We start from the raw sequence: 11,544 nt of genomic DNA, 5'->3' as shown, positions 1-11,544 counted from the left end.
GATAAATACATAATGGCAATAAAACACAGTTCTGATATATTGCCTAGTAAAAAAGTAAAAGACAATGTGCTAATGACTTGTCAAAACCAGATAAATCATATTTATATATTATATGTATGTACAGAAATATAGGTGCAAAATATTAACAGTGGTTATTTCTGGGTGGTGAAATTAAAACTGTCTATCTACTTATCTATTTATTTTATTTTTATATTTCTTGAATTTTCTCTCATGAACATGTGGACTCTTAAAATCAGGAATATAAGAGTTACTGGATATAGTAAGATTTTCTAACATCATTCTCTTAGATCTTCTGTGCCCCTACAAACAAACAAACAAACAAACAATCATGAATGACCTCATTAGATGACCTCACTAGATGGGTCAATTATGCAATTAACTTAAAATATTCGGAAGAAGTTTTATCCAGTTGAACCGTTTTATCACTTGTGTTGATTCTCCCTCAGAGGACTTGGGAGATGAGAAATGCTGATTGTATGAGCACAGGAGTTTTAGGGTGAACAGTAAATGTTGAGGAGAAAATAATGTGCTAGTGGGCAGGGAGGCTTTGTCCTGCCACTAAGGAGTTGTGTCTGTTCTAGAAAGTGGTATAAACAGGTTCAACACTCATATAGTCAGTGCTTCTTTTCATCAATATTTAACGTGAATTTCTAAATTACATTTTCCTTTCTGAATGTTTGATTAGGAAATGCATCTACAACCACAACTGTGATAGACAGCAAAAATGGATCTGTGCCCAAATCCCCTGGAAAAGTGCTGAAGAGGACAGTCACAGAAGACATAGTGACCACGTTCAGCTCTCCTGCAGCCTGGCTTCTGGTCATTGCCCTGATAATCACGTGGTCAGCTGTTGCCGTCGTTATGTTTGATTTAGTGGATTACAAAAACTTTTCAGGTAAGATCCATGAAATTTGGCTTTAAAATTAAAATTAATTCAAATGGAAAGAAACCGTGTCCCCTCCAGTTCTTGTTTGGCTTCTCATTCATCTTAGTGTGAGAAAGAAAGCACCTCACAAATGTGCTTGAGGATCACTGAAATCTGTTTCATTCTTCTCCTTTTCCTCCTGTTCTCTTTATTTGTCTGGGGTACTTATTGATTTCCAATGAAATTGATATCCTTATTTGCAAGAGCTGAACAAAGGCTGAATGTTGCAGTTCATCAGGATCATAGCTAAAAAGCTTGGGTGAAGAATTCATTTGGAACTGGTACTTTATCAAGCAGTAACAAGGAGTAATTTGTAGGTTTTACACTTGGCAATATAAAACCAAACCAATTTTGGACAAATGGAAAATATTTGAAAGCATTTTTAAGCCCTGCTGTCATCTGGTCCTAAGCGTACTTGCAGACAAACTCTTTGCTTCTCCTACCAAGCCATCCTGTTTCGAGTTCCTGAAAATAAAGAGAGTTTTTCACAAAATTACATGTAATTGTTCATTTTTTGTTCAGTGATATTTTTCATATTTTAAACCGTATTTATCTATTTTCACATATGACACCCTGTGTTGACTGTGAGCTCCTTTTTTTTTTTTTTTGAGATAGAGTCTTGCTGTGTCGCCCAGGCTGGAGTGCAGTGGCGCGATCTTGGCTCACTGCAAGCTCCGCCTCCCGGGTTCACGCCATTCTCCCGCCTCAGCCTCCGAGTAGCTGGGACTACAGGCACCCGCCACCACGCCCGGCTAGTTTTTTGTATTTTAGTAGAGACGGGGTTTCACCATGTTAGCCAGGATGGTCTTGATCTCCTGACCTCGTGATCCACCCGCCTCGGCCTCCCAAAGTGCTGGGATTACAGGCTTGAGCCACCGCGCCCGGCGAGCTCCTTAAGGAAAGGAATCAGCCAAGTGCTCAGTAAATGTTAAATGACTATTGATGAGTTAACTTATTACTTTTTTTTACCATAAGCAAAAACATTTCATTAATCTTTTAATGTGTACTCTCATATGTACTCTCCCCTCCCCTTTTTTCTTTCTCCAACAGGAGGAGAATCTGTAGGACCCAGACACTATAAATACTATTAATTGTATTCTACATAGTCAGGGTTCTCCTGTTTCTCATTATGGAATTTTACTCATTCAACAATTACTTATCAAATGTTTACTCTTTGCGTCAGGAAATGGCTGTGCCAGAGATGTCAAGAAGAAATACAATATAAAATCATGAAAATACAGAACTATTTTATTTGGGTTTATTGGCATAAAAGTGTGATATAGTTTGGATATGTGTCCCCTCTAATCTCATGATGAATTGTAATCCCCAGTGTTGGACATGGGCCTGGCAGGAGGTGACTGGATCATGGGAATGAATTTTTTAGTGAATGGTTTGGTGCTGTCCCCTTGGTGCTGTCCTCACAATAGTGAGTTCTCACGAGATCTGGTTATTTAAGTGTGTGGCACCTTCCCCTTCCACTCTCTGCCTCTTGCTTCTTCTCTGACCATATGACATACCTGCTCCTCTCTCTTCTCCTTCCACTATTATTGCAAGCTTCCTGAAGTCCTCCCAGAATCCAAGACACCAACATCATTCTTCCTGCACAGCCTGCATAACTGTGAGCCAATTAAACCTCTTTTGTTTATAAATTACCCAGTCTTAAGTATTTCTTTATAGCGATGCAAGAACAGCTTAATACAGAAAATTGGCACCAGTAGTGGGGTATTGCTATAAAGATACCAGAAAATGTAGAAGCAACTTTGGAACTGGGTAATGGGCAGAGGTTCAAAGAGTTTGGATTGCTCAGAAGACAGGAAGAGGAAGGAAAGATTGAAACTTCTTAGTGACTGGTTAAATGGTTGAGATCAAAATGCTGATAGTGATATGAACAATGAAGTACAAGCTGACGAGGTCTCAGATGGAAACGAGGAATGTATTGAAGACTGGATCAAAGGTGACGCACGTTATGCCTTAGCAAAGATCTTGGCTGCATTCTGTTCTTGCCCTAGGGATCTGTAGAAGTATGGATCTGAGAGTAATGACCTAGTGTATCTGCTGGAAGAAATATCTAAGCAGCAAAACATTTAAGATGTAGCCTGGCTGCCTCTAACTAACAACCTATTCAAAGATGTGGGAACAAAAAAAATGACTTAAAGTGGAACTTATCTTTAAAGGGGATGTAGAGTATAAAAATTTGGAAAATTTACAGCCTAGTCAGGTGACAAAGAAAGAAACAGCGTTTTTTGAGAGAGGAATTCAAGCAGGCTGTGGAGAAACCACTTGCTAGAGAAATGTGCATAACTAAAAAGAAGCCACGTCCTGATAGCCAAGAAGATGGGAAAAGGGCCTTGAAAGCATTTCGGAGACCTTTGCAACAGGCTTTCCCACCATAGGCCCAGAGGTCTAGGAGGTAAGAAGGGTTTCCTGGGTCAGGCTTAGGGCCCCACTGCCCTGGCCAGCCTCAGAAGAGTGCTGCCTACATTCTGGCTGCTCTGGGTCCAGCTGTGGCTTAAAAGGCCCCAGGTGCAGATCAGACTCCCACTCCAGAGGGCACAAGCCATAAGCCTTGGTGGCTTTCATGTGATGTTAAGCCTGCAGCCATGCAGAGTGCAAGAGTTAAAGAGACTTGGCAGCCTCCATCTAGATTTCAGAGAATGTATGGGAAAGCCTGGGTGCTCAGGCAGATGCTTGATGCAGTGGGAGAGCCCGAACAGAGAACCTCTACTAGGGCAGTGCAGAAGGGAAATGTGTTTTTGGAGGATCCACCCACACAGATTTCTCATTGGGGCATTCCTCTTGCACTCTGCATGGCTGCAGGCTTAACATAAATAGGCAATATATAGTTTACTGTGTAATAGAGGCTCTTAAAAGATACACAGTTGAAATGTCTATAATGTAAAGTAAGACCTAGAGTTTTAAGTAAAAGACACTTGGTTACCTTACTCTACAAAATTTCATTTCCCTTGAGCTTGCATTGACTGAAGTATTTCCCTATCAGATGAAATGCCAGTAACGTAGGCATTGTCCATAGAACTTAATTGCAGTGCTCCAATGGAAGCTCTACTGTGAACTATAAATATGCCTTATATTTAAGTAATCTAATCTAAAAATCTAATTATAGGTAGCTGTGCATTTTATAAAATAAGAACAAATTCCTTTCAATGATAATTTCTGTAGTACATTTGTACGTTGCTAACTTTACAAATATTTGATTTATATGCAATTCTTGAAATATGTGTATTACAAAAATGAAAGAACTATATAAATTGTGGTTTCAACAACAGCTTCAAAATGTAAATTATACTATCATATTTAATGTTAATTTTGATAGACAATGCAAACTTTTGCTAGGGATTAGTATTATCATGATGAATCTTTTGTACTATCTGATAATCTTTGAAATATGTAATTGTTAGTATTTACAAAACAAGGCTAGTGGGAAAAGAAATAAGCTGGAAATGATGTGGAAGGTCAGAAAGTCAGGGCAGCTGTCAGTTACTCTCTGGAAGTTTAGAAAAGTAGGTAAATGCTATGAAGCCATGAAAAGGTTGTTCACAAAGAAATGAAAATCTGTTTTCATAAGCACATACTGTACGGGATTGAGAAGAACAATTCTCTTCTGGGCAACATTTACAAATCCCTATTTTCAGAATTCTGTCTGATTTATGCATATATTTGCTACTAGTGGGGGACATGCAGAATTGGCTTTTATTTGTGCATCATTTAGATGATTTGGGTTCATTGTTCAACTCTATGAACCCACAAGCTAACACGTCTAGGAACTTACATTTTCTTACCCCTGAAATGGGGATAACATCTTGCTTTGTATTCTGCAAAATTTTGAATTTGATTCTTTTATCCAATGAGACAAATTTTAGGGCACCAAATAAACAGACTGGAAAAGATATTTCACCTACACCACATTTCTTACTTAGTGTAACATCCAAATAATGTTCAAACAATACTATGTACATCTGTCAATGTTTGACACAATAGCTGAACACTGCTCTGAATTACATAGAATAAGGGTTTATTATGTCATTTATGAATTCATGGTAACTGATTAATCTGTGTAAGGCTGTTGCAGTGCATCTGGTGTTGAGTGGAAAGTAGTCACGGTGGAAATTGGGAAGGGAAGATGGATAGAATGGGAGGGAATTGGGACAAACTGAAACTGACAAGAACAAACTGGAAGACTTGTTTGTCTCTCACCACCACAAATTACAATTATGCGGATGAGCTGCAGGATAAATTGATGCCTTTCCCCCACGGAACTGCACATGCACCTGGCCAGGATTTGGAGATGCTGAAGGAGCCAGCCCAGTGCGAGCTGGAGATGTGGCGGCTGTTGCCACACAACAAGGGCAGCTGGACTCTTTGGGATCATGAGCGTGAGCTGCAAAAGCACCTGTCCTACACCAACTTCAGACAATAAATAATGGCTTCATTATTGCCACATTTGTGCCTTCCAAAACTTGCAAAAATGTCTTGTCTCCAACTGTTACCTGAAAACATACATATAAGGGAATTCTGGGAAGATAGTTCCAGCTTAGCGCTTTGAGAGTGTACAAAATCTTCATATAGGACCACAATATCATCTAACAGCTGAAAGAGGATACTTGTGAGAGTGAAATGGAGAGCGATTAAGATTTACCTCAGGACATCAGACACAAACCAAGACATATGATCGCTCTGTTATCCACATTGACTTTAGTTCTTGTCTTAATTTAATTTAATGTAACTTAATTTAGGAGAGCTAAGTAATTAAACATGAGGCCAAAGTACATAAGAAAGCGGCAGCCCTTTATTGCAAATATGCACACACTCTCCAGCGAGGTTCCCTGGTCCTCAGGTATGGGGGCCAGGGAAGTCCCGCCGGCGCTCTTGGGTGGGGCCGAAGAAGTCACACTGACTCCTGGCGGCAGTGGACTTTTATGCATTGGTACTGGAAGGGGGAGGGCAGTGGGCGGGATAAGGGCGTGATAGGGGCGTCTCCATAGGCGTGGCCCGGTAAGTTTCGATCTCTTCCGATCGATGTCACCTGGCGCATGCTCAGTTGATCTGCATCTTCCCCGTGCTGGCTGCATTTTCCTGCGCGCGGGAAAGTTGGTGAGGAAGAACCTGGAAGCAACAGGGGCAGTGCCTTCTTGTTTACCTTCCTCCATCTTGTCCCTTCTCCCTCACCCAGTTCCCTCCTCAAAGAAGAATGTCTTTGGAAACCGTAAGTGGGAGGGTGGGGGGACAGAGGAACATTGCTCTCTAAGTAATTGAGGCTAGGGAGTTACAAAGGCTGCTGGAGATCTTCCCTCCAAGCTTCCACAGACTCAGCCATCCACAGACTCAGCCAGAGAGACCACCCTCTCAGAAAATGAAGGGGTGTCTTGATAATGTATTCTGATCTTTTGGGGTCTGAATTTGTAGGCTTTGGTTGAAATTTCTTACACATTTCTTTTGCTTTATTTATGAAGTGACAACTTTCTCTCTAAACAATCAATAGTGCAAACAAATAGGATTTATAAAGAAATGACTACAAACTAAGGTATTAGTGGATGTTGATGATTTTCCTCTAGGTCAGAATGTACAGCAATAGAGTGTAGTAAATCTCCTCCTTCCTAAGAACAAGGATCATCATTCATTAGCGTCCTCATCCATAAGAGAAAAACACCATTATATGGTTGTACCAGCGTGTCTCAAAGCGCATTTGGTAATTTTTGCAAGCATTCCACAAAATATATTTATTTCAAACCAATATTGTAAGAATTAAATACAATAATCTATGTAAAACATACGTGCCTGGCACATAGGAGAGACTCATTAAACGTAACTTGAATTTGAATCTTATTACCAGGAAGTAAGATCCGTAATCTGAGAAGAGAGCCAGCAAGGACATAATGGTAGGAACCATCAATTTCTTATGAAAAGTCTTGCAGACATCTCCTGATGTGCCTTTTAAATAGATTTTCTAATGAGGTGTGCCATTTATCTACTGCTCTTGGAAATTAATTTTCCTGACTTTTTTTCTTTTCTTGGCACTTAGCCCAGTTAAGCAGGTGCACTGTTTGTCAGGCTATGAGTTTAGCAGAGTAAAATCATTTAGGGAAGGCCCAAAGTCAGTCAGAAAGCACAAATTTAACATTTGATTTTTTACACACACACACACGAATATGTTATTACTTTTTAGGAAACATGGAAGACTGAAATACTAAATGCAACATTTAGGACTCTATCAACTCTCATGTGTACTGAGTTTTCAAGAAGCACATTTTGTGTGTTTCTTATTCTGATTCAAGTCTTATCTCAAATCCCGTATTTTCTGCTCGCTGCCCCAGGCCTATTTGGTTCTCTTGGTCATTACACCTAAAAAGATGCATTTTACTACCAACTTCAGTCTATCTATAAGTACCTGAAGGAAACAAAGAGTTCTATAATTCAATATTTCCCAGACTCTAATAGAAAGTATATTGATTCTTCATGAAATGAGGAAAAGATAAAGAAAATGTATTCATTTTAAGAAGTGTTCTTAATTCTTAGACTATATTGTTCCTACATTTTAGTCTTAAAATTCTCTTTTGAAATTGTGGTAAAACCAGATATTGTTTTTATTATTGTTTTAATAAAGGCAAGAGCCTGAGATGGCAGAATCACTTGAGCCCAGGAGGTGGAGGTTGTACTGAGTTGAGATTGTGCCACTGCACTCAAGCCTAGGTGACAGAGTGAGACCCTATCTCAAAAAAATAAAATAAAATAAAATAAAATAAAAGCCCACAAAAAACAAAGTTTCTAAAACGAAACCTCAACTTCATTAAACAAATATGTATTAAATAATTAGTCAGAATATGTTAGTTGCTGTAGTATCTCCTCTCCACTAATCTGTTAAATTTATAATACAGTGATCTAAGTAAATCATCCAACTGAAGTAGTAAAATATTTTGACTTTTATGCTACCAGAAAATTATTTCTGTTGAATCTTAGCTTGGAAACAAATCTATGGAAATCTATAAACCTACAAAAACCATGTGTTCCCATTTCTTATTATATGCATAGATTCAAATCTTGTTTATATTTAACATGGGCTTTTTTTTAGAAGAGAAAAGCAAATTCAATAGTCACACCTTTTATTTATATTTATTAATAAAAGTATAGTATGATGCCCTAATTTTCATGTGGATACTTGACAGGGGTAAAAGAAGCCTGAGATATTTTTTAATTTTGCTTTGAAATATAAAGTGCTCGTTATTTGACATAGGTCTGGCTCCAGTTAGCTGGAAATAGTCCAGGTTTAAACATCTGTCACACAATTTTGCTGGTAAAAAAGTTGGTTGATTGGGGTCATATTGAGTAAGAGAGGTGAAATATGCATCTATTTGTATTCAGTAATGTTCCTTTTGCCTCAAGAAGTAACAGTTGAGTAACAGCAAGAGTAACTTAGTTTTACATTACCATAAACTATGATATACTGAAATAACCACATAATTGTAACTGGGGAAGCTTGCGTTTAATTTCATTAGGTCCCACACAAGTGCACATTTCTAAACTACTGAAGTAAGTTAATAGTAAAGATGAGTGTGGAAAAATTTCAATTGAGAAAGTTTTTTAAAGCAGAGGGAAAATGCCCATGCCTCAGATATTGAAAAGCAAGGATTGGAGCCACAATATGACTATTCAAATGTAGATTAGCAAAGTGACAGTCATTTCCTTCTGCAGTCAATAAAACAATTAGCTCACCAAAAGTGCTTTTAAATCAGGATCTTAGCTTTTCCTTTGGGTTAAAAGCATCTAAATATCCAACAATACTTGCAGATGCAAGTATTTTATTTTTTCAAAATTGCAAATCAAATGGATTTTATCTTTTAGAATCCAATGTACTTCAGGAGTTTTGCATCCTACCCTTTATTTTATTTTATTTTTTTGCATGTGTCTCACTCTCTTAGTCTCTTTTGCTGATATAACAAAATACCATAAACTGGATAGCTTATAAACAGACATTTATTTCTCACAATTCTAGTGGCTGCGAAATTCCAGATCAAATTGCCAGCAGTTTTGCTATCTGGTGAGAGCCAACTTTCTAGCTTATAGGCTTCTTGCTGTGTCCTCACATCATGGAAGGGGTGAGCTCTGTTAGGCCTCTTTTATAAGGGCACTGATTCTGTTTGTGAGGGCTCTGCCCTCAGGACCTAATTGCCTCCAAAGGCCACAACTCCAAAAACTATCTTGCACAGTTCACTCACATCACTGTGAAGAGACCACCAAACAGGCTTTCTGTGAGCAACAAGGCTGTTTATTTCACCTGGGTGCAGGCGGGGCTGAGTCTGAAAAGAGAGTCAGCGAAGGCAGATGGGATGGGGCCATTTTATAAGATTTGGGTAGGTAAAGGAAAATTATAGTCAAAGGGCAGTTGTTCTCTGGCGGTCAAGGGTGGGGTTCACGAGGTGCTCAGTGGGGGAGCTTTTGAGCCAGAATGAGCCAGGAGAAGGAATTTCACAAGGTAATGTCATCAGTTAAGGCAGGGACTGGCCATTTTCACTTCTTTTGTGGTGGAATGTCATCAGTTAAGGCAGGAACTGGCCATCTGATGTCTATGTGCAGGCCATAGGGGATATGATGGCTTAGCTTGGGCTCAGAGGCCTGACATTCCTGTCTTCTTATATTAATAAGAAATATAAAACAAAATAGTGGTAAAGTGTTGGGATGGTGAAAATATTTTGGGGGTGGTATAGAGAGATAATGGGCAATGTTTCTCAGCACAGCTTCAAGCAGGATTAGGGGCAGCGTGGGAACCTGGAGTGGGAGAGATTAAGCTGAAGGAAGATTTTGTGGTAAGGGGTGATATTGTGGGGTTGTTAGAAGAAATATTTGTCATATAGAATTATTGGTGATGGCTGGGATACGGTTTTGTATGAACTGAAAAACTAAATGGAATAAGAGAAGGAGAAAAACAGGTATTAAAGGACTAAGAATTGGGAGAACCCAGGACATCCAATTAGAGAGTGCCCAAGGTGGTTCAGCATCATTACTTGCTTGGTTGGTGAGTTTTTAGGCTCTATCCAAGTTTTTGGGGTGCAGTTCAAGTTGGGCTGGTGTCTGGAATGAGACTGGGGCCTAATAAAAAGGAATGTCCATACAGGAGCTCAAATGGGCTGTACCCTGTAGCATTCCAAGGACAGGCCCAAATTCTGAGAAGGGAAAGCGGTAAAAGTATCATCCAGTCCTTTTTAAGTTGGTGGCTGAGCTTGGTGAGGTGTGTTTTAAAAAGACCATTAGTTCATTCTACCTTTCCTGAAGATTGAGGACAGTGAGGTATATAAAGATTTCACTGAATTCCTAGAGCCTGAAAAACTGCTTGGGTGATTTGACTAATAAAGGCTGGTTCACTATTGGACTGTATGGAGGTGGGAAGGCCAAACCAAGGAATTATGTCTGACAGAAGGGAAGAAATGACCACGGTGGCCTTCTCAGACCCTGCGGGAAAGGCCTCTGCCCATCCAGTGAAAGTGTCTACCCAGAGCAAGAGTTATTTTACTTTTCTGACTCAAGGCATGTGAGTAAAGTCCTGGGCAGGGACAAATCCCCGAGTTTGGTGTGTAGGGAAGGGAGAGGGCCTGAACAATCCCTAGAATAGCAGATGGAACACTGAGAAGTGATTTCCTTGAGGATAGATTTCCACGATGGAAAGGAAATGAGAGGTTCTAAGAGGCAGACTAGCGGCTTGTAACCTACATGGAAGAGGTTATGAAATGATGACAGAATGGAATGGGCCTGTGAGGCTGGAAGGGGATGTTTTCCTTGGTCCAAGAACCATTTGCCTTATGTGGGAAGAGATTGATAGGTGGAAGTTTCAGTGGGGGAGTGGGTGGGAGTGACCAGATGAGAAGGAGAAAAGCCGCTGTGAGGACTAGTAGTTGAAACGCTAGCTGGTTTTTTAGTTACCTTATCAGCATAAGCATTGTCCTGATCGATGGGATCTGATGTCTTTTGATGGCTGCATTTTTAGCGACCTTACCAGCATAGGCATTGTCCTAAGCGATGGGATCTGATGCCTTTTGATGGCCTTTGCACTAAATGACTACAGCTTCCTTTGGAAGTAAATTGGCTTTGAGAAGCATTTTTATTAAAGAGGCATTAATAATGGAGGACCCTTGCATAGTGAGGAAATTTCTTTCTGCCCATATAACAGCATGGTGGTGCAGGATATGGACGGCATATTTAGTCAGTATAAATGTTGACATGTAGTCCCTTTGCAAGAGTGAAGGCCCTAGTTAAGGCAGTGAGTTTGGCTTGCTGAGAGGTAGTGGAGAGGGGCAGAAGGTATATGCGTCAGGTGTGAGGAAGAAAATAGGTTTTGGAAGTTATGAGAACTGTAGAGAGTGAGTTGAGCATAGTTTGTGATTTTGCGGGCTTCTAAAAGTATTAAAGCAGGCCGGGCGCAGTGGCTCAAGCGTGTAATCCCAGCACTTTGGGAGGCCGAGACGGGCGGATCACGAGGTCAGCAGATCGAGACCATCCTGGCTAACGCGGTGAAACCCTGTCTCTACTAAAAAATACAAAAAACTGGGCCGGGCGCGGTGGCTCAAGCCTGTAATCCCAGCACTTTGGGAGGC

The 11,544-nt window shown here is 40.0% G+C and overlaps 1 protein-coding gene across 1 annotated transcript in view; it reads left to right on the top strand.

The window, feature by feature from the left end:
- Positions 1-237: 237 nt before the first annotated feature.
- TRDN (triadin) overlaps positions 238-11,544 on the top strand; it is a 133,032-nt gene continuing 121,725 nt past the window's right edge. The window contains 2 exon segments of the mRNA XM_017881786.1: positions 238-280; positions 707-916. Of these exon segments, the coding sequence (XP_017737275.1) occupies positions 238-280; positions 707-916 (253 nt within the window).

This window comes from Rhinopithecus bieti, unplaced genomic scaffold (assembly GCF_001698545.2).
Source record: "Rhinopithecus bieti isolate Rb0 unplaced genomic scaffold, ASM169854v2 scaffold_1060, whole genome shotgun sequence".
Taxonomy (NCBI): domain Eukaryota; kingdom Metazoa; phylum Chordata; class Mammalia; order Primates; family Cercopithecidae; genus Rhinopithecus; species Rhinopithecus bieti.
Note: the sequence above shows the minus strand (reverse complement) of the source record. Positions and strands in the feature narration are given on the sequence as shown.